The following is a 24134-nucleotide window of genomic DNA, read 5'->3' as shown; positions in this document are numbered from 1 at the left end:
ACTGAGACATGACCGCACCTGAGAAAAGTGGTATCCAACACTCAAAAGGCTTTTCCCCGCTTTCTGTATTCACTGTGGTATGTTGACTACTCTGAATAAGACTGAGAACCAACTTCATTAAATTAACCATTAGAAAATCAATTTATTGTGGTCTGTGTTGTCTCTGCTTTCCTCCCTTCCCCCTCTTCCTACTCACTCTCCTCTACTCCTCGCTGGAACAGACCACAGGACTAATTCTCCGCCTTTTGACCCGACTCAGTGGTCTGGGGAAAGAACAGGGACAAAAGGTGGTCTAGGAAACATAAACAGACTGCGGTGCTTCAGCCCTTAAAGGAATAAAATCCCTCCATCTCCCTCTCTCAGTGGTAAACTGTTGGTGAAAACTACATAAAGCAGCTGTCTGGGGAACTGCTCAGTGTTTCTGTGCGCGGCTAGCTCTCTCCAGAAACACGGCATTCGACATTAATACACATAATAACACGCCATACAAACACAGATACTGTAGTCAGATATAAACATGAAAACACGTCAATAAACATGAATATTGTGATAATATTTAACTCGTGTGAGGATGGGGTTAAGAATGACAGGACATAATTTAAAGCTACAGTCACAACACCAAACCAATGTTTCATTTAGCAGCAGGATTAGCATAGGAGTTAATTTGTTAATTGGAGGTGAAATTAAATAGAGTTAACTCAATAATAAAGCGCTACAGCATCTGAATAACAGCAAATCTGTATCATTTAAATGATTGGTACATGCCACAGCTTCATTTTTATTTGGGATGCACGATAATTATCGTCCTGATAATGGGACATACCGATTATTCCGATAATAACATTTTTGGCCGATAAATACAACCGATAATATTAGGCATAAATTGCTTTGATTTCGCCCGTTTTGCCCATGGTTTCACTCTGCCAGTACTACACACACTGCATTATGCCATTACACATTATGCCATCACACTCTGGAGGGGTGCCGCTGGTTGCGTTAAAAAAAACCTGTCCGCCAGTGTGTGTGTGTCTGCTGCGTTCTCACTGTCCAAAATGTCACCAAAATGTCTACAGTCGGCCCTGATACTGTCATTTATTAGCACGCTTGCTGCTTACAGTAACCGCTGAACACTGGTGTAAGCAGCCACTATCTCCCCCGTCCCTCCTTCTGCTCCGTGTGTGTGTACCGGAGACATAATGAGAGGACACGCTGGACGCAGTTTGAGTTCAGGTGTAGTGAGTTTCCAGCTCGGTTATGCTGAAAGAATAAACTGATATCTGATGTTTGATTCCTTCCAACGTCAAGCAGAACAACATGTAAATAAGCAGAGATCACAACAAAGCCGTTATTAGGCCTATAGGGACAGGGAATTCATCTGTACACACCACATCTCAACCTTTCATACCCTCAGGTACTGAGAAACTAACAAAAAGAAATTTTCGGTTATCGGAATTTGATTGGCCACGAGAAGCTGGAAATTATCAGTTTATCGGTATCGGTTGAGATAATCTTTATCGTGCATCACTGATTTTTATGTTAGCCTACATAAACAAAAAACCTGCAACTGTGCATCAAATTAAAGCACAGTCTATTTTATTATGTGTTATATCTGATATTTGTACTTTTATTGTTAATTTGAAAACATTGTGAGGTCAAGACCCTACGCCAGACATAGAGAATAAAAACATGATATTATTACGTGTCATTCACTTATGCCTCATTTTCACTGCTTTGCTTGACACAACTCACTTTTGGTACCAGAGGCTGCACCAACAGTGCTTACGCCTGGGAAAGTATTAGGTCTTGTTTAGAACGCTTGTTTTATTAATGTGTTAGTTAATGAGCTGTGTACCTTCAGCTGGGTGTTGAAAGCGTCTATTTCCAGCAGTTTGGCTCTCGTCTCTCTCTCCACAGCATCTAGCTGCTCTCTGAGCTGCTGTCTGCTTGTCTCCTTCTGCTCCACAGCCTTCTGCAGGGACGATAAGCTATCACCTAAAAACACAGGTTGGGTTAATTAGTCACAGACATACTCAAATGTGTTTACTAACCTAAAGTACATTGTGGTATCCAGAGTCAGTATAAAGTTCAGGTGTAAATCAAAACATTAACTTCAAGGGCTAAGAAAAACATTGCTTTTTTAAATATTGCAACGACTTGTCAGAATAGGTACATCAAAATGCTTCCCCACTCTGCATGACATGGAACAAGGGTCAAACAGAATATGAAACCTGTAACTTGCACAGCCATACTACACCACGGTGAGACCTAACGGTATGGAATCATCCAATGAAAAAGCTCTCCGACATCTTGGCATGAATATGCAAGCGTGATGTAAACTTTTAAGTGTGTATTTAGTTTATATAGTACTCACGATGCAAACTGTTCTGTTGAACCTGTTTCAGCTGGTCGTTGAGACTCTGTTTATCAGGAATTAGCCTCCCCAACCACTGCTGGGAGTCCTGCACACAAATCAAGAAAAACAACAGAAATAATTATCAAAATTATAATTTCAAGGATTTTTTTTTTTACTACATAAAAGTATCCTTGATCAGAATTGTACCACATAAAAGCACTCTACAGTTTCAAGGAATGTGTTGGGCAAATGGCTCCTATATAGCAGAAATAAATATGAGCGTGTTCTGCGTACCTGCAGCTGCTGTTGCAGCAGGGTGATTTCAGCAATTCGTGTTTCTCTGGTCTGGTTGGTCTGCTCCACCTCTCTCCGCTGAGCTGACAGACGAAACCGAACATCCTTCAGTTTGCCCTCCAGCTGGGTCTTCTTATCATTCTAGAGGATGGGAAGGAATAGATTGTTAAGCTTCTTTTGATGTGCAACAAAACGCTTTCTTTTTAAGGAACAGGATATCAGAGCTGTCTGCGTTGTCTTGCTTCAGGCTTTAATTTCAATAAAATTTTCAAATTTTATCGTATTTGAAATCAGCACAGTACAACTTTTGAATTTATTCATAAAGCCGGTCACATGCCTATTTTTTTTACCTGAAAAAAAACCCTAAAAACCTACCTCAACTTTTTTGAAAAAGTATAACAAATCTAACAAGGATTTGTGTTGAAAAAAACATATCTGAAAAAAATCTCCTTTTACTTACATGACAGAACTGGCATTTAGTTACCTTTGTTATCTTTGTGATATTTGTTTCAGGCTAATGATTTTTTGTTTTGACACTAACACCTTTTAGACTTTTGCCCTCCCTTGCATATTCTTCTTGTTACTATTTCTTTAGTGCTTTTTTTATGTGCCATTATAATAAATCAAATGAATTCGGTTACAGAAATAATTAGTTAATAACTGTTGGGTTTAGTAGTTGACTTCTTCTGGCTAATCTTTGAGCAAAATTTCAAGCCTGCCATTGTTACACACACGAGACATCTGTCAGTCCAAACATAGTTCAACTGGAGTTTAAACGCTGTCATGCGGCTTAATTAGCTCACAGTTGTCCTTTCTTTATTATACAGACTGTACACAGTGACTTTGACACTAAATAATTGCAATATGGCATGTTGTCAGCTTTCCAAAATGTGACTCCCTTTGATTGACAAGCTCTTTATTCTCTTGTCTGCTCTGTGCAAACAGCATGTTTGAGTATGAGATGTGCGTGCTCATGTTTGATTACCAGAGCCTCCAGTTCAAACTCCAGGGTCTTCTTCCTGGCTTTCAGCAGCACTATACTCTCCTGCTCTCGGTTTCGTTGAGTCAGAAGCTCCTGGCGACGTTGACGCTCCCACTCCAGCTGACGTTGACGCTCTAATTCGCGCTTCGCAGCCTAGATGGACAGACAAACAAACACAAACACAAACACAAACACACCAAAAAGTTTATTTTCACAACAAAATATTACAGCTCTAATGACAAGATTGCACAAAACTGAATATTACATCACATCTAATCATATTCATATAGGCTAAATAAGTTTTTATGCGTTACATTAATGCACACTGGACCGGATTTCTTTACATGCACACTGTTAGTTAACTCATTTATTTAGACTGTAGATATTTGCACTGTAAAACCAACTTCTGCACATCTGTACTTCCTCCACTTCACATTTTGTACATACATTTTGTGTTCTTTATATTATGTTTTTTCATTTTAGATTTCTAAATTGCTTCTATTTTTTTTTTTAATCTCTTATACTATTTAAATTCAATACTTTTTATTCTTCCTTTATGTTAATTGTTTTGCACCAAAACACCAAGTCAAATTCCTTCTATATGTAAATGTACTTGGCATTAAAAACAGATTCTGACTCTGATTCTGATATTCATATATTACACACTTCATTATACAAAACAATCCATCTGCTGTAAGAGTTTAAATTAGGTTATTTACTCTAAGAGTTGAGATTTAAAGAGGGCAGTGAAAGGCTTCGAAGTTGTCTGCAGCAGACGTAATTACAAGCCTGCAGCAGTTAAGCATCGACTCAACCGTAACTCTCCTATTAAAATGCAGATACCTGGTAATCATTTTTCTCTTTCACCTCTCTGCCTCCCTCCTTCATACCTCTCTCCTCTCTATCTCTTTGCGCCTCTCCTCTTCTCTCTGCCTCTCCAGCTCTCTCTGTCTCTCCAGCTGTTTTTCTAGCTCGTGTTGTCGTCTCCTCTCCTGCTCCAGACGCTCGCGCTCCTAAAACACAAACAAACAAAAATGAGCTGGCGGAACAAACAACTCTACTATTTGTTACAGGTCACCCCAAATGCATTTTCATTTCCTCCTAGTTTCATCTCTGTCGTAAAGGTAAATAACTCCCTGATTCATTTCAAAGACGTGGGATATTGTGGCTGCTACAGTGAATGCACTGTGGCTATTAAAAATGCAAATGTTTTACAGCTTTATACACAAGCCATGAGCCATGACTAATTCAAATCTGGAGGGCTCACAGTGCGGACATGAGAAATGACATAAAGTCTACCTTTCTCTCCTGTTCCTCTCTCTCCAGCGCAGCCAGCCTCTCCTGCTCTTTCCTCTGCTGCTCCTGCAGAGCCTGACGTCTCTTCTCCAGCTCCAGGTTTCCTCGCTCAAAGTTCTCCCTCTTCTTATCCTCAAACGTGACTGTGGTGATACAAAGGGAGTAAATATTAAAACAACACACAGCAACTCTGATTCAGCATGTTTAAAGATGTGATATATGGTGCCATGTTTCCGGCCTCACTTAAGGACAAAGAAGGGGACATTCTGCTTTATTATCAACTACCAAAACCTTTGGCATTAACGTCATGTGAAGTAGCTAGAACAAAGATTGGAAGTAAAAAGTGAAGTGGATTGCCTTTTTTTTTAAAATGCCAGTTAAATACCAAACCCCTTCAGGATGTGGCGGTGTTGTGGTCGCAACAATTAATGCAAAATTGACCCTGTAAAAAAACTTGCAATTCTGTCCAATCACTGCAACTTTTAGGCAAAGTTGACCAATCATCATAGTTTTTCATTAGTTTTATTAATCACAGCAGTCCTCAAGACATCATCAGATCATGTATCTCGATGTGAAGATTCAGACGTGTGACATGAACACCTCACGGTTAATCCCAATGTTCTGCACGAAAGCAGGGTAAAACTGTTTTGCACCGTGTGCAATGTTGTGGTGAAACACAAATGACATCAACAGAAGCTGTATCCAGATCTAATGCGAGCGCTCAAAGAATCAAAGTGAGTTGGATTAGATCTGCATGTTTACTAGAAATGTTACTGTAGTATAATTTACAAACACAGAGCTGTTATATTCTCACTGGCTCAAGATGCCTTTGATTTTTAATACATTATACCAAAAAGGCAACTATTTTCACTTAATCCTGCAATTTCATTCCACAATAGAGCATAAAAACACAGAAACAAGCATTGCAATTTTCTAGAAAATCTGCCATGAAATTAGGCATTTTAGGCCAAAATAATCCCAAACAGATTGTGATTGTAAAGATTTTTGTGACTGAGATGTTTAAGTGACCCACTGAGCATTTGTTCTATGTTGAAAATAACAAAGCTGAGTCCGATCCCAGTTTGACCAGTGATATGATGTAATGTGAAGGACCAATTACCTGGTAGTTTCTTGTCCTGGCTGCTCTCCGTCTCCTCCTCTGCCTCCTCCTGGACGCTCTTCTGATCCGACTGAACACTGTCACTTCGCACACGCCTTTAAGACACAGTCAAAAGAATACAAAAGATCAATACACACAGTCAGTGCTGTCACCAAATAAATCTGTCGCACACATTCTGTTACTCCTACTTATGTTATACTGCAGATAAAAACATTTTGGTTTTCACATGTTTATGTTTGTAAGAACAGGTTCATGCAGCTCACCACAATTTGACCTGAATGTTTGTCACAAACATCACCTGCTGTTTCACTATGCTGTATTTAGAAGTATTTACCTGAATGTGGGTGGGAGGTAATCTGGTGGTAACACAGGGGGTAGCGGTAACCCTGACATCGCCATATCTATGAGGTGCATTGCTAATATAAACTCCTCAGCTGTCAGCTTTCCATCCTGGTCAATATCTGATAGACTCCTGAAGGGAAAAGAAGAACAAATTCAGTTTTTCAAAGATCTTCTAAGTGTGCACTCGCATTTTGATTTATGTTGAATTGTTGAGTTTCAGTGCGCTGACCATATCGTGGCCAGCTGGCCCTGAGGAAGACTGGACTGCATCAGGATGGTGCGAGCCTGGGGACCTGAGAGAGAGAGACAGACATCACCAAAGTCATTTAATGCAGTGGACAAACATGACAGAAAAATGATAAGAAATGATGTCATGTTAGTGTCTATGAGTACCTGTGAGGTGTCCACTCATCATTTTGTCATGGGAGTTAAAAAGCTGTCGGTACTTCAGACGGGAGGACTGAGGGACGGCCCAGTCAGAGGGAGGCGGACCACTGGGACGAGTCACAGAAGACAAAGAACAGGTGAGGGGACTCTACTAGACCCACAGAGAAATATAAGCTCATATAATGACGACCGCTAAGCTCCTCAAGTGTTTACAACCTATAACTTGATGAAATTAGGACAAAAGACAAATTCAGTAACAGGTTAAAGGTAAGCTAACAGCTTGTCAAGATATTTGGAGAAACTATGAAAAAGATCATTTTTAGCATAAATTTTCGTTGATCGCTATGAAGAAAAATGGTGAAAATACATCTGTTTATGTAGCCTACCTAGCAGCGTCCAAGGATGACCCCTTCTGCAGCTTTGCACTGGGACGATTAAATGAAGAAGACTTGTTGACGGAGGGAGCTGACAGAGACAGAGAAGAGCACACTTTAGTTTAAGGCCGTGGTCAGACACTCAGCTTGTTCTTTTAACTGCAAACAGCATATACAAGCATTTCATTTCATGTCATTTTAAGTAATTCTGTTATTCTGTGACATTGAATTCAGTCACTCAGCAACAAACTCAAAGCTGCTAAACCTGCCTCGTGGCAAGATTTGATGCCTCATCAACAAACCTGTTGTCAACTTCACTACAAAACAGCAGGGGTGTAACTCACTGGTTTCACCATGATATGATATGATATTATATTAATGCTTTGGACAACGATATAATATTTGCCGATATCACAAAATCTGCAACAACACAATTTCGATTCCTTTTGATTTAGGGGCTGGCGATCGACATGAGCCGTTATTATATGCTCGTTTCACACCGTCGGTTACAGAGGAAGCTGCCACCCCCTTTTCTTTTGTTTTTGCCAGAGAAAATAAAAACAACAGATACATAGTTGGAAATAAATAAAACTTGTTCATTCTGTTCAAAAAAGTTTTCTGGAAAAAATGTTTTCATTTTAACTCAAACCATGATCATTTCCCCAAAATTTTAAGGCTATCTGACTTGAAAACAGACTTCTCCCAACAACCTCAAAATGTGGATTAACAACAAGATCTTTTAACAAAAGTATAATACTCAGCTCAATCGTAACTGTCAAGGATCATAGACAAAACAACTGTCTTTTATAAGTCATGTTTCCTCCACATATACAACATGCTAAAATGAATAGCATAAGCCTAGGGCATTTTACATTGCATAAATTACTTTTCCTTCCTTTACTCATAACCTCACCAGTTTACATGTATTATTTATGCTTTCTCTTAATTAGCGTTGGTTTAAGTCACTGCATCTCCCAACAGAACAGCACGGGCGAATTTCAGTATGCAAGAACAGAGATGAACATTATTGAAACAGAGCAGCTAATGTTGGTGTCGCATAAGTTTAGTGAAGTGAGGAGCCTGGCATGTATGTTGTGTAAGTACGGCTTTTGTTTACATATGGCATGTGCTCTGTCTGTTTACCCCAAGTTTCTCTGAAAATGATGTAATGTGAAGGATGTCCGTGCTCTCTGTGCTCTGTCTGTTAACCCTGTAAACACCCACACTGGTGATTTATTCCTGAGTAAATAGTGTTGTCGTCTTTCTCTTGGCTGCTCACCATCATCTGCCTGAAACTGTGTGACGGTGACACAGAAGTACAAAATAAAGGTGCATCTGAAAGATGATATGAATCGATGTTGTTACTTTGCATCTATGATACGGGATCTTTGCTCATTTAATTGATATGTCTATGCAGATCGATGGATCGTTACACCCCTACAGAACAGTGACCTGCTACTTACTGCTGTAAATATGAATGTGTATTTTGTGTGTAGAGCTGAGACCTTTGCCCATGACTACAGCTGCTATGCAAACATTTCTACACACCCCCGTTCCCTGAGCTGCTGCAGTGTGTTACCTGGGTGGGAGAAGCCTGAGATGGGCTGCATGATGCCTGTTGGTGGAGCTCCGTTGGCGATGGGTGGAGGGAGAGGAGGAGGGGCAGACGAGACGAGTGGGGGAGATACTCCGACAGGAAGAGGAGGCAGGGGAAGAGGAGGCACGCCTGGCAGAGGAGCTGCAATGGGAGGCATGGGGGGCATGCCTGGAGAAAAACAGATGTGCAGCACAGACATTATAAGACACATGCATAGTATATTTAAAAAGCTGCATGAGAGAAAGAGAGATCAATTTTTAGTGCTGAATTAGAGATTTTTTCATAGTAGTTAATGGGGTGTGAGAGCTACAGTGCAAGCCGATGGAGAGGAACATTATGACTATTTACTGTTTTTGCAGTATGACTTTATTGATCACCCCTTAAGGTTCAAAAGACTGAATGAGAGTGAGCAAGCATTTCCTCAATGACCTTTGGAAAACAAAGAATGACATCATCCTTATCAAATACATCTGCAGTGTTCTACCAGTACATAGAGTTTTACCGCTTGATGAAAAGTAGCTGACACATAAACTCATAGCAAAAGATTATATCTTTGTTATTACACAAAACTGTGCAGTTTTTTTTTTTTTTTTTTTTAACTAAGTCAGCGCAAAAGAAAGATTACATTAAAATTATCATTGTTATTATTTTGTCTTACAGCTTAAACTTGCTCTAAAGGCAGATGTTTTGGAAGTTCGATTTTATTAACCCCCTGAAACCTATGCAAATCAGCTCAATTTCTTTCAAAAACATGGGAGGTAATGAGCAACATGAGAAGAAACAACAGCAAGAAATTAGTAGAAACTACAAGAAAATTACCTTCTTGCAATTTGTGGAGCATTTCTTACCAAGTTGCTCACTGACTTCTCCATTTTTTGAAAGAAGTCACACCAATTTGCTCAGGGTTCAAAGGTTTATATACATGTCAAAGACGCAAGAAGAGAGTTGATGTCGAGAGGTGATGTCGTTTCAGGTTTCACAGGGTTTAACAAATCGAAGAAAATTGACAGAAAACCACTAATAAATACAAAACATTTATTTCACATACACAGTATATTGTGTGATTGTGTGTGTCTTACCAAAGCCGGTCTGTGGGGGTAAAGTCAGTGGGGGTTGTTTCATACTGGGAGGGAGCGCGGGGGGCAGAGGGTGACCCTGGAGTTTCAGTTTGATGAGTTTCATGGCGATGGAGAACTCATGGATGTCCATACGCCCATCGCCGTTCATATCAGCCAGGGCCCTTAAAAGATGCACAGAAGAAGTTAAAAGATAATGCACTGTGACACACAAAGAATGATGTTGAAACCTTAAAAAGAAAAGGTGTGAACAATGCAACTTCATCATAATGTCATTTTTCAAAGTAATGAAATGATTGACTGTCAGTCTGTGAGCTTTTAGAGACTTCCTGACTAAGTGACTCACCAGATTTGGGCCAGGATGGGAGGGGGCAATCCTGACTGAAGGAAGAAGTTCCTCGCTTGGTCACCTTGACAGACAAAAAAAAGGCAACTTTAGACAACATAAAGGAACCTAAAGCCCATTAAAAAAAACGATAAATACTGGATCTCCTCTTCAGCTCTTAGGACACTGACAGACATTTAAAATGTTTCTTTATTGCACTTTCTCTGAGGCAATACATAATTTCAATGATGCCAACACAGCTTATATTTACTTTTTGGACGGCCGGTTAGACAAAACAAGGAATTGATAAATATGATCTTGTGCTCTGGGAAATTGTGATGGACATTATCGCCCCTTTTATTAAATTTATTGTCAATAATTAGATAAGATTTCTAATACCACAACATACCCATAGAGATCATGTTTTTAAAAGCATAATGTACATTTTTAAGTTTTACTGAGCTGCCTAATTCCAACAATAGATTTGTTGTATGACTGATGGAGAACAATTTAATTTGTGAGGCAATGATTTGATTTCTAACATAAAATGTAACTTTTAGTTGTAATTTCAAATATGTTTTTCTCATTTAAATGTAGTTTTCTTACATTAGATTCTGTTTTCAGCTGTGCACATTCAAGTGCTGACCTTAAATGACTCTGCCCTTGTTCATGGCCTCATCTCCGCTTACCCTTACTCTACAGAGTGTGTGCGGTGTCGGATACGCAGACGCAGAGAGAGTGGGACTGTTACCTGTGATGTAACCCCCGGCAGTGGGAGAGAGGCTGAGAAACTGCTGATCATGTTTGGCTCTCTCATCCACCGAGATCAGAAACACATCTGGACCTAACCCACAAAAGAAACAAACACACACACAAAGACAGAGGGGGGAAAAAAGAGAAGTATGAGAAGAATGCGTTAGTCATAAGTTTCAGTTCCTGTTAGAAGATTCCTGTTAAGTGACACTGAAGAAAGAGTGTCAACTCAGAGATTCTGTACGTTTACATTAAGTTAGGAAAAGTCAAATTATTGTGTTCGACTATAACTTTTAAAATACATGTAAACATGTTTGTGCGAGATAGTCTGACCTAGTAGTAGTCTGACTTTCACTGGACTTGGTGTTCTGCGTGTGCTCCTAGTCGCCATTAAAAAAATGTAAGCGCTGAAGGGGGACTTGTGTTTTGAATTTTGGCTCAGGCGAGAGACATACAACTTGAAATGGTAGTATTTTTTTAATTAATTTTTGCCGCAGCAAAACATAGTCCACCTAAAAAAAACAAAAAACAAAATCAATTCCAGTTCAAGTTTACACTATATTTGAATATTTACTCCTTTTTACCTTACACAACAGCTGATGGAGGCAGCAGTAAATAAGCAACTCAGCCGTTCAGTGAAGTAAAATGACTGTTTTCTCAACGGAGTCCAGGGTTTTAAGGTAAGGTAAGGTAAAGTGGTGAAAATATTCTAAATATAGATGCTACTTAAACTGATATTGATTTTTTTTAGGTGGACTAAAACTAATCAATGAAGGCAGGGTTTGCTCAGCGCCGCTTGATTATATGCATGAAACGGCAGTTTTGGCCCCTTATTATTGTAAATAAGCAGTTGTGATTGTGATTGTGTATACCATAAACTGCATCAATAATATAGGTCTATGGCAATTAACTGAAAGGGGGTATCTCTCCATTAGCTGTGGTGGAGTCGGACATATTTCTGCCTATAAATGGATTCTCCCTCAGTGCTTGTATACTGAGACAAGGACAGTCCAATTAAATAGCCTTAACTATGCATTTAACGTACTGACTGATGAGGAAAGTAATAATGGATGAATGGACGGGAAACTAAGAGTCAGAGAACACTGTCTTTGCTAAGAAAGCTTAATACAAGGGAAGTTAGTCTATGAGTCAGTAACAAGTGAATTTAGGAGACTCATCACTGGCTGACAGGGGTGATTCAGTAGCCTTACTCAATAATTAGCTCGTCTTTGTGCTTCTCTGCTTTTCTAATAGCCCGGCTTCCACTCCCTTGCATTTTTCTTAGCAGTTAAATTAGATTTCACGTCACAATCAGTCAGGAATCAATCAGAGCAGTGGTTCCTCGTAGTTCCTTCCTTTACCATTCACTGACAATTTCCATGTTAAGTGAATCATGCCGAGTCATTTTTTAATGCAAGAACAGCTGCTGCTGACGGAAGCATCATTTCCTTTGACTCCCTGTTAGCTGTCGTTGAAAAAAATGCTTATTCTTTACGTGAGAATCCTGGATTTCAGCTACTATGTTCATCAATGATCGAATTACCGCCTCACTGTCATGTGCCTCCGTGAACCGGTCAGGATGCAGTTACAGTTTACATCCATGTCTGTGAGAACATGGAAGCTTCAAGTACATCTTCCCCCCAGTACCAAAGAAGATCTGTACAATTATAATTAGCATATAAGTTCTTCAGTTTTAGCAAAAAACATGTTTTGTGAGGTCACGGTGACCTTGACATTTGATCACTAAATTCTAATCTGTTCATTCTTGAGTCCAAGTGGACGTTTGTGCCAAATTTGAAGCTTTACCCTCAAAGCATTCTTGAGATATTGTATTCACAAGAATGAAACACAGGAGGTAACAGTGACCTTGAACTTTGACCTATGGCCACAAAAATCTAATCAGTTCATCAGTGAGTATAAAAAAATTCTTTTTCAAAAGCAACCTGGCCAAGAGGGTAGCATAAAACATTTTTACAAAAATGAACAAAAAGCATACAAATACCTCTGTCACACATTGCAAAGAGCAAGCACAACCCACAGTTAAAATACAACACAAAACAGTCAAAATGATTTTCTGTGCAAATCGATTTTAGTGACAATAATAGTAACAATCACGTAAACTAAGAGTGCTATTTTCTTGATGTTTTAAAAGTGACTTTAGTTTCCCAATAGTAATCAGCTCAGACAATTTTGGGTCCTTCTATAAGTTATTCCAAGAAAGAGGAGGCATATTTAAAAGCTTTTTTTTGCCAATTTCTGTGTGAACCTTAGGGACCAACATCAAGAGAATATTGTGTGAGTGCAGGCCATATTGATTTTGGTTTTTACAGATGTATGCACACAAATAAGAAGGAACCGGTCCAAGTAGACTCTTAAAAATAAAAACCAACAGATGCAAGAGTCTGCAGAAAGACAGAAAAGGCCACATCAACGTCCGACAAAATTCCCTAAAGGCATGCTTGACATATCGCTTGCACAAGAGTGGGACAGACTGACAACCTGAAAACATAACTGTAAAATCACATATATTTACATTGTGTCTGTACCTGTCCAAGATCTTGACAGTATCAACATGTTTTTTTAGTATAGGACATTAGCAGTTATGCCCTTGATGAGCATCAGTTGTTTTTTGATGAATGTCTGTCACTGATGAACAGTGGTTTGGGTAACTAGTCCTCATTGAGCACAGAGCCAAAGTATTCAATATGCTCAAACAGTTACAAATCTGTTTATTGTCTGACAGATCTCACACGGTGTGGCTTTTTAAGTTTTTGTCAATCTGTCGTTGTTCCATCTGTTCGTCTTCCTCCTGAATGTCTGCCTGCCTCAAGTCTCTCACTGGCAGAACTGACCACAGATTTCATTCAGAGGTTAGTATTGTGATAGCTGCTACATCTGCTGGTTTGCCCCTTGTTGGCATTGCACTACACTCATGTTACAGCAATTTCTTGTTGTCATGTGACTTTATTCATATTTTTCTTGAAGTAGACTCAATGTGCTCGCCAATTAGCTTGATAAATGATCTTGGGGGAGATTCTCAGACATGGAAGTAAAACTCGTAATAAAAAGTTAAAGTGGATTCATGTCTTCACCTCTTCTAATGCACTAATGGAATATTGCAGTGAGTTAATGGAGAAATGTGCTGCCATCTTGCTCTTGACTCTTTGCCATCAACACTGAGAGGAAATTATAAACATCAGCTTTCCATATTTCATGCCCGTTACACATACGAACCTGTGAATGTGGTCGGGAACTGTGCCATGGTTCACTCAGTCTTCTGCACTACACAACACCTGAAACAAAACATGTAGAGACAGAGATGAAGTGTTTATCTGATCAATCTCATTTAATATTTAATTCCTCAATAATTTAGCCGTATGACCATGTCACATTCAAAACATTTCACTGGTGAGCCAAAGAGTTGCTTTTGTTTCTTTGTAGGGGCCAGCTTCAGTCACCAAGGTCAGCAATCCAACTAGATGCTTTAAAGCATCTTAAAAGGACCAAATAATGTCTGATCACCGGCCAGAGGTGCTGATACAGTAGACAAACTCAGTCAGAGGAAACGATTTTCCAGCGTGAGTCTGGAGTTAATTTTCCACTCTGCCGTCCTTTGATGCTGAAGTCGTGAATTTTAAGTTGCTCAGTGAGCCATTACGGTTCCTGTGCCTTAAAGTACTCTTCTGATGCAATGATGGATCACAGAGCAAATAAAACAGTAGGACTTAAACGTGTAAAGAGTTTACATGCAAAATTTCAAGAGCTCTGCATCAATCTGCTGTTGTCAGCTGGTATTCAGGCTAGTCCCAGTACACAGGGGACTGGACCATGTCAGCCATGCTGCTGAATGTCAACAGGGCAGCAAACCTTTATTTATGCAGGGCAGGCGGCCTGAGCATACTTGCTTGTTTTCAAAACCACTCTGCTTCACACTCACTCATTTACACACATTCTCACTTGGGAGCTGACCACAGTGAACACCAGTTCTCTACAATTGGCCTGTAAAAAAGCTCCACTGGGTTCTTTTGTAAAGCCAGTGTTTTCTTTCTTTCAGTGAATACATACTGGAAAATTGATTTTAAAAAAGACATGAAAATCAAGGGATCTCCAAAAGCATACTAAGTTTGTTGGAAGACTAGTCTATACAGGGTTCCCACACATTTTCATGAACAAAATTTCAGAACTTCAATTGAGAAAGGTACATGATGTTTAACCGAAATCACACATTGACACGTTAGAGCTATGCTATGTCGACAGCTGCAGAAAATAATTATGCCATCATGTTACTTTATGAGGAAGATTATCCACAGAAGATTAGTGTAATAAATTTACAAAAAAAATCCATTACTTTTCCAAAACTGTCAATGTTTTTTCACTAATTCCATGACTTCTCCAGGCCTGGAAAATATGATTGTGAAATTCCATGACTTTTCCAGGCTATCCATGACTGTGGGAACCCTGTCTATATGTATTGAAAAACCACCTACTTCAGAAAATTATATAAAAAATACTGCAAACTCCACAATGTAACTGCTGTAATAATAATAATATTAATAATGATAATAATAATAATAATCGACTATTGTTATTATTATTATTATTATTATTATTATTATTATTATTATTATCTTTATTACAACAGCAAAATTGATGAGGAAAAAGAAGAAAATTTCTATATAATTTTCGGAGGTAGGAGGTTGTGCCATCTGTGTGGAAAAGGGTTCCTGTAGCCAGGAAAGCCTGAAAAAGTCATGGAATTTCAAACAGGATTGACTGTTTCAGATTAAAGTGAGTCATTTCAAAGCTAAAAACATGTTTTCGAGGTTTATCTCTCTCTCTTTCAAAAAATAATACAAAAAAACCCTAACAATAACACATCTATGTATATGTGTATAATGTACCTCTGCCCTAGTTGAGGTATGCTAATCAGATCCAGACCTGCTTCCCTCCGCTGTATCTCCGTGGCCAGCAGACAACCCATAATAATAATGTGACACACATTGCAACAGGCAAGGACGTAGCGAGGGTGTGTGAGTGGATGTGTGGGTTGCTGACTTTTTCCCCCAGTGTGGCGTAAATAAAAATCTGTTTTTCTGACTAGGGGATGAGGAGAAACTCTGTTGGAGGGTCAATTTAATAAGATTCTAAGAAATACACTTCTGAGACTTTTGCCACCCCCACAATGTAACGGAGGTGGGTGGAATTTGGTTCATAGCGATCACAGAATTCAGCTGCAATGTCTCTTTGCAGAAACAGTCACTCAGACATTTCTGTGGACATTTTTGCTGTGGACATTTCTTTGCTTGGCCTATTGAAGGGTGCGGGAGTGCGTATGTGTGTGTGTGTGTGTGTGTCCCATTATCATCAGAGTGGGAGGACAAAGTAACCAGCTTAACTAGGTCAGACGAACAAAGCCCACCCTACACAAACACACACAGACACACACACTTTCACGGCTGCCACTGAGAAAATATTGAAGCAGTTGAGCAACTACAGTAGATTTTGTCCTACTCTCATCGAAACAGGAGCACTAAAACTGCTGGTGAACTATGGTGAACTGTTTTTGCATTATTTTGACAAATTCTAAAGTATTTCTTCCTTTTTTTCTCTTATGAATTGTTCAAACTCCAGAGGCACCTTAAAAGCATGTTAGTCTGGTAAGAAAATGATCTGAACTGACTATTTATGAGGCTCTTATGCAGCTATTTCTCCATTACAATGCAGTGGAGTGAACAGTCTTATCCTTGAGTAAAGTAAGAGGAATTGGAAAAAGAAAGACTTTTATGTCATATGCTGCAAAAAATCAAGTAAGATGTCACGTAGCCAAAACTCTGACCTGCAAAAAAGCTGCTTGTAAATCAAAGTGAATTCTGTTTACGAGCTCTAGTTTACCACAATACCTCAGTGCAAACTAACAGCAAGAATGATCACACCCTCTGTGACAAAATGTAGAAGCAGCCAGGAAAAATTTTGAGCGTGAAAAGATAAACTGACTCATGCTCCTGACATACATGTCCACCACAAAGTATTTAGCAGTTAAATGTAACTTTAGTTCTTTTAATTTGCTTAACTGTTTCAAAGGTTCTGTTTAATTCATGCAAATGTGTTACTTTAATCAAAATAAATCATAAACCCAGCCGCAAACTTAAATTTTGATGGAAAGAGGTCAACTGTCTATAGATCTGAGTTGGTTTGTTGCAGCCGTCGTGCATCTGTTTCCTTTGTCATCAGTGCAAACAGGAGGGTTTTATGCTCTGTTCTCCCTGCGTACATGTATTGTATTTGTGGGATTAGTCTGTATAATTAGAGCATTGGGATGTAACTGGAGTGTTGGTCTGTTATCAAGGCTTGTGGCAGATGCCTGTTTAAGCCTCGCTTACTGCAACACACACACACACACACACACACACACACACACACACACACACACACACACACACACACACACACACACACACACTCAAGGCAGCTTCAGAACACGATACAGATTAGGCTTTAGACTCTCCTCTCTCTTTGTTCCTCCCTCTTATTTTTCTGACACCCTCAAACATTCCCCCTTCCCCTTCTTCCATGGATGAATTCTGGACAAATGCAAACCAAGTGATGCTCTCTGTTCACTGGACAACATAATACTGGATATGGTCAGAAAATACATGGCAATAGTCTCATATTGCTTCATCACTCTCTCTCTCTCTTTCTCTGTGTGCATCTGTGAATAAATCAGAGTAGCTTAAAAATACTAGAAAACAACATAAGAAATCAGACGTAAGAAAGTGGTGAGAACGACTGATTCTTAGACCATGTTTAGACAAGAACGGCCATACTACAAATCCACAAAAAACAACCAAAAATGCTGCAGTAAGCTTGCCAGGCCATTAGTTGCCTGTGTTACTTTGTAATGACACTACAAAGAAGAACACCACACGTATGTGCAAAGTGCAGCTGTGATGTCACCGTTCTCACAGGATTCACGCATTGCCAGTTTACACGGTGAAGAAAGGAGTTGTGTTTTCAAGAGATTACACTCTGGTTTCAAAAGTTTGCAAATTCAGGCCCCTAAAATGCTGTTGTCATGTAAACCAAAGGCCAAACCACAACAAAAGTTCAACATTTCATGGAGGAACTGTTACCATGTAAATGGCCCCTTAGAGCATTTGCAAGTCACTCTTGAAAGACTCAGTATCAATATCCAAAACTCCTCAAAAACTAACAGAAAATCTAGTTACACATTTTCATATGGAGTTGAAAAAAAACTTGTTGATGCCAAACAGATAATTCTCGAGAAACAGGCAATACAGTTTCCCACACATTCATTTATTTATGGCAGACCACCACGGTTAAAACATCTGCTGCCACTAATACATTTTCTATTTTTGAAAATGTACCATTCATTAGGAGTGCTGCTGAAACATATTCGGTTATGCATTGCACCATACTCTTGGAGTGCAGAATGCACTCTAAAAGTATGGGTCTAAAAGTTAACATGAAATCAAAATGCCTGATTTCTCCTGAATGATTCAATCTCCTTATCCATTGAATCGAAAAATGACATAAATATCAGCCACATTCACTTAATGTAAATCAACATGACATCATGTCAATTGTGTTAGGTCTGTTGTCTACAGGAGTAAGAAAATAGCAACATCATACAATAAAAGGGGCCCAGAAATGCAGGACGAATTCCCCCGTTACAGTTTCTTTGTTGGGAGAGTTTTTCCTTTGTCGATGTGGGGTCTAAGGACAGTGGGATGTCATCTGTAAAGCCCTCTGAGGCAAACTGTGATTTGTGATAATGGGCTTTATAAATAAAATTGAAGAATAAACGTCTACCTTGTGACTGTATATCCTAAAGGGCATTCTTCATCATCATCATCATTATTATTATTATAAGTAGCATTATTGTTATTATTATTATTATTTTCATTATTATTATCATTTTCAATATTTAGACTTAACTACCAATAGACATTGAAAAAATAACAATCAAAAGGTTTAACTGATAATAAAATTCAGCCCTAATTTCATGATTTTGCTGACTGCAGATGGTTTTAATAACTGCAGCCTCCTTATATCAGTATTATCACACTATACACAACAACACACACACTCCCCAGTCTCCCTCTTTCTCACTTACACACCAAACAAACACTGACTCCCAACACACCCTGATGATAAGCGCTGCGTCTCTCTCGACACACATTCTTATCACACTGATGTCAATTGGTGAGGCATGAGAGGTGACAGGACACTCACCCCACTCCTCCTGTATCACTCCATCATTCCCTCATGGCTCCCTGCACCCTTCCCAGCTGACTAACATTAACACTGTCTATCAAAATGTAAAAACTGATAGCGGGACCAAAATGCCTTGGATGGTAACAGGCTCAACAGAAGCACAGCACTGGGAAGTTTTAGTTTTCTTGCTTATATTAAAAGGAAAATGTCAATACAACACAAATTCACTGTGCAACATCTTGTTTAACTGTGGAATACAACAGTCTATTAATGGTGTTTGTATCAAAATTAGGCACTTAAATTACAGTAAAGAGTCATTATCCCAAAAGATTATCGTCTGGGCAGCTGAGCTGATTCTTGTTAGGCAGGGTTGATTTTGGCAGGGATTTCAGATTTACTCTTAGTCTTGAGCCAAAAATGCTTATTAGTTTTAGTCACATTTTCGACATTTTTTTCTTTCATAGTTTTAGTCTAGTTTTTGTCAACACAAAACATTGTAGTTGATAAAAATTCATGACATTTTAGTCAAGATGTTTTTTTCTATTTAAACTAATCAAATCAGGCTAATGCATGTCCCAGGTATTTAGAGATATTTTGAAGAAGAAAACAGGTCTAAAAATTAATATGAAAAGCTCAAAATGTCTCTATTTATGGTCCCAAACACCATAAATAACTAATTTGAGACAACTGGGATTTGCACCCAGGTTCAGTGTAAACTCTGACTTATTTATAACACTGTGAAGAAGCAGAAAAACAACTCAGTTTCAGCCTGAATTACTTCTGAATCTGCAACATGTTGTTCTGGAGGTAAAAGAAAACTATCTTTAACAGTTAACACAATGCAAAATAAAATGATGGCTAATTGCATGATGGACAATACTGCATCAGCTTCCCACATATACTGTTGTTAACATCAGCTTAACTGGGAAATGAGTGAAAACACCTGTAAGTATAGCTGTGCAGATGCTTTGAGGCCATATGACCTTTACATTAAGTTACCAAATGGTATCCCTTGTCAAATTCATATTAGAGGCACGTTAGTTTGTAAAAATGTGTTGGCTATCTGATCCATCTGGCTACTTCATGCCTGTTTAAAATGTTTCACTGGTTTTCCATTGCTGGTGACTAATAAAATGAATTCTGTCCTTTGAAGCTGCAGACTTTAATGAAAGAAACACCACGTTGAATGCAGTCCTCCCGGGATATGTTGGAACAAATCGCATTATGTGGTTGTGATTTATAGGTTATTTGAAGCAAGAATACAAAGACACCCTCCCAGACTCGGCTGAACTCTGCTGAAAAGTTTGGTGCACGCAGGTGAACTTTTGAACTTTATAAAAAGGACTGTGAGATACCAGTTTTCTGTGAATACCAACATTACTATTCAGAGATATAAAACAGCACTGATAACAAAAAAAATAAAAGCTTAATTATTGAATGTGGTGTGCTTTCCTGGTACAAACATTCAGATGGAGAAGTTAAACTTACAAAACACTTGTTTGATTTACGTAGTTGGGTGTAGCAACAAAAGCTGATGAGGCAGCAAACCACAAAGGACCAGGCACAAATCACAGGTGACACATACAGCCCATCTCCTTCGTATATTCAATATCTTTGTAATGTACCACCATACGTATTAGTCTGTCTCCTTTAGTTAGTATTGAATAAACTATTGTCACTGATTGTTACATCATAATGACACATTAAGACTACAGATTTCACTATCAATTACAAAAAAAAACCCTTATATGATTGAAAACAGAAGGACTTTTTAGTTAAATATTTTATCACTATAATTGAAACAATCTTTTCGAAGCAAAAGCATGTGTAATATCTCCATTTTGGAAACAACTACATGTGAGATTCTCTGTTCAGCTGCATTTTTTCAATACCATAGATGAGCAAATGTACATGCTTTGATATCGTCAATTTTCATATCAAAGTACAGCTTAAAAATCAATAAAGCTGCAGGTTAACAAAAATGTCTCTCTGTTGGGATCATATCCATAGCGTTGATGGACACTTATTAAAACAATCTGAGTGTATCAGTGTCAAAAATAAACATTTAAAATAAATTGGCAGTGCATATTTGCCCTCGGTGGTTACACTGTCGGCTGTTTCTCTCTCAGTACCAGCCAGTTTAAAAATTGTTTTCCCCCTTTGTCACTAAAACCCCAAAACAAGAAAAAAAAATTGTGTCCAGGTTTGAAAATTTCCAGAGGTTAGAGACTTGGAGATGAAAACACCATGTCCAATGAGTTAAAGTGCAGACAATGCTAAATTCTGTTTGCCTACCATGTAGATTAAAAAAAAAACTCAGTGATGCTTTGATCATGCACCAGTATTGATTACTATCAGACAATTTTGTGCAAAAACACATTTGCATGCTGCATCCGTTTGTTGTTTCTTGTCATGAGCATCTCCTGTGGTTAACACACCCACCCCTGCTAACAATAGCAGGAGTTCTGCATGAGACTGACAATTTGCAGTTGTGGACCCGCCCTTCGTTCATCAGAGGGTTTTACTAGATTAGAGGCTGAAACAATCCACTGATTAATCAATCAGTCAATGGATGGAAAATTGATTGGCAACATTTTCAAAGGGGATTAATTGCTACTGTTGTTTAATATGGCAAAGGTTGCAACTATTCTGAGACTGAGGAATCTTAAATGTGAATAGTAACTGCTTTTTCTATAATTTTGAAAACAATATCTTGGCATTCACTGACATTTTTCACGTTTTTCAATTGGATATTTACAAAGTTACAAAGTTTTGTGTTGGAGTTTGTTATAATCCAAATTTCTAAATATTGACAGATACATTTTCATTTTTATTGAAAATACATATCGATTCCACATAACGGTTATAGGTCTCATTAACTACTAATAATCGGTATCGCCCTTGATAAACCAGTATCAGTCGACTCATAGACAAAACATGGTGAAATGCCTATATAGGGTAGCTCTTTTACTTTGAGGATTTTGGTGACTAGGGCGTGACCTGTTTTTTTTTTTTCTTTTTCTGACCCTTCCAAAAACGATTGCGTATAACATCACTCATTAGTCTTGCATGGTAGCCTAAGGTCTCTAAAAAAACGTATTTATATCAACTATCAACGCGGTTGTGACCCTTTAAAAAGATCTATCAACATCCGCGTTACCATGGAAACTGATCCCAACTTGTCCTGCTTAGTAAGCCCAATCAAGGTCAATAAAAACGCTGATGTTACATACTAAGTAATGCAGCATAAGTGTAGAAACAGCGTTTACTATTACAGGAAAGGTATGTTGGTCAATTCATCTTCACTTCCTGCATTATTTCAGCGGACTCGCCTATGATGAGGTGCTTCGCCCAATGACCCAGAGCATGTCAAACAGATAATATGACACCTTGAGAGGTTGTTTTGACTGGACAGATGTGCAGCTGGGAACCAACATCAGGTTTTAATGTTAGCAAATGCTAGGCTAACTGAGAAACCCTCCACCCATGACAGTCACTGTGTGCCTCAGTACTGAGTGCTACATTTTTGTTTCATCATCTTTCTCTCAATCGACCCGGTTACCACCAAAGCTAACCTTAACACCCGTTAACGTTAAGTCACAGGCTGGCAGTGCAGATGCAGTGATTTAACATTAGCATACTTGCTAACTGTTACTAGCAGCTGGATGGCATCGTCCTCCAGTTTTTGTCGCCCTTGTCTTGTAACACAAACAGATACTAGCCACCTTCTAAACAGGTTAATATCACAGTTGTAGGTTGACAAGAGCAAGCTTCACCGGGTAAAAATGACCAACTAGCCCCGCTAACGTATGTACAGTTATCACTGCAGCTAACTAGCAGGCTAACCAGTGAGAAGCTAACGTCAGCCCGCTCAGGGACATTCTTCCACACCACACATACTACACTCTGCCCTTACCTCATAGTTCAGTTTCCATCGTGAAATAAGGGATAAAGTAGCTCGTTGCGTGTTTATGTAGCCATATAATGCGGTATCTCCTCCCAAAATATGCTGTTTTATCACCAAAACCCTTTCCGGTGATTCTCCTGTGGTTCTGAAATCCCGACCGACTGAGGGACAGCTGGAAAATGGGGTAACGCTTCTGACATATCGCGATATGTCATAGTAGAGTTAAGGAAATTGATCTAACCATCGCGAGAATTTACGAGCCGTTGGCTGGACGCGGTGAAGTAAAAGGATTAGTTGCGCTCCTGCCGGCTGCTGTTTATTGGAGAAATATCCCGGGTTTTTCTGGTAATATATCCAAAAAGAACAATTGTGCACATAAAGACAGCAAACATGTCAATCAGAAGTGGAGACATATTAAAACTAAATACAGTAAAGATACCTAATGTTTAACCTATGCTGTTTGCTCTCAGAAAAATAATGGAAAATGTAAATATATCAGAGAAGGGGGGTAGCTGGGGTCTGACCTCCTCTTTAAAAAAGCTAGAAATATTTTTTTCTGGAGCCTTCCTGAATGACTGGCGGAAAATTCATGATCCTTTCTCCATTATAATGAGGTGGGCCAATTATTTTTCAAAGTAAAGGACGATTTAAGAGTTAGTCTATGTTTGAAATTTTAAAAGTTTAAGATGAACTCCTGGGGTTGAAAAACACTTCACATTTTTTCTCTTGTCTGGATATCTGGCTTCTATATCTGGTTCATTTGTGCAAACATAAAAACACAAAAACAAAAACAAAATTTTGAGATTGAAATTGAGATATAGAATAAACTGGTATTGAGTGGTTTTGGTCTTTAAAAACGATTTGACATGCATCTATATAAGCATATTTTGGGTATAATATCTATCTGCAATTATATATGAAGATTATGATTGAGAGTGCAAAAAATGTAATTTCTGCAAATAAATCATTAAAAGAAGATTGCCCCAGTAATCTTTCATGTACTACAGTAAATAATAATCTGTATAAGGCTAGCAATAGCTTGAACTCTCATTTTCGCACATTCAATATCATAAATTACTTTTGATACTCAAGA

At 38.7% G+C, this 24134-nt stretch overlaps 1 protein-coding gene across 3 annotated transcripts in view; it reads right to left on the bottom strand.

Annotated features, from left to right (window-relative positions):
* Positions 1–23216, bottom strand: part of itsn1 (intersectin 1 (SH3 domain protein)) — a 58012-nt gene extending 34796 nt beyond the window's left edge. For all 3 annotated transcript variants that reach the window (XM_088086758.1, XM_088086757.1, XM_042501981.2), the window contains exons 1-17: positions 23051–23216; positions 14134–14192; positions 10898–10990; positions 10168–10231; positions 9825–9985; positions 8728–8913; positions 7161–7239; positions 6781–6881; positions 6617–6680; positions 6380–6517; positions 6046–6140; positions 4929–5068; positions 4520–4642; positions 3633–3782; positions 2648–2788; positions 2372–2459; positions 1853–1992 (exon numbers count right to left, since the gene is read on the bottom strand). In XM_088086758.1, the coding sequence (XP_087942884.1) occupies positions 1853–1992; positions 2372–2459; positions 2648–2788; positions 3633–3782; positions 4520–4642; positions 4929–5068; positions 6046–6140; positions 6380–6517; positions 6617–6680; positions 6781–6881; positions 7161–7239; positions 8728–8913; positions 9825–9985; positions 10168–10231; positions 10898–10990; positions 14134–14161 (1791 nt within the window). In that variant the 5' untranslated portion in view covers positions 14162–14192; positions 23051–23216. The remainder of the gene's footprint in view (positions 1–1852; positions 1993–2371; positions 2460–2647; positions 2789–3632; positions 3783–4519; positions 4643–4928; positions 5069–6045; positions 6141–6379; positions 6518–6616; positions 6681–6780; positions 6882–7160; positions 7240–8727; positions 8914–9824; positions 9986–10167; positions 10232–10897; positions 10991–14133; positions 14193–23050) is intronic.
* Positions 23217–24134: the final 918 nt, after the last annotated feature.

Source organism: Plectropomus leopardus, chromosome 13 (assembly GCF_026936395.1).
Source record: "Plectropomus leopardus strain MGB_pleo_1.0 chromosome 13, ASM2693639v1, whole genome shotgun sequence".
NCBI classification, from domain to species: Eukaryota; Metazoa; Chordata; class Actinopteri; order Perciformes; family Serranidae; genus Plectropomus; species Plectropomus leopardus.
This window is presented reverse-complemented; position numbering and strand designations above follow the sequence as displayed.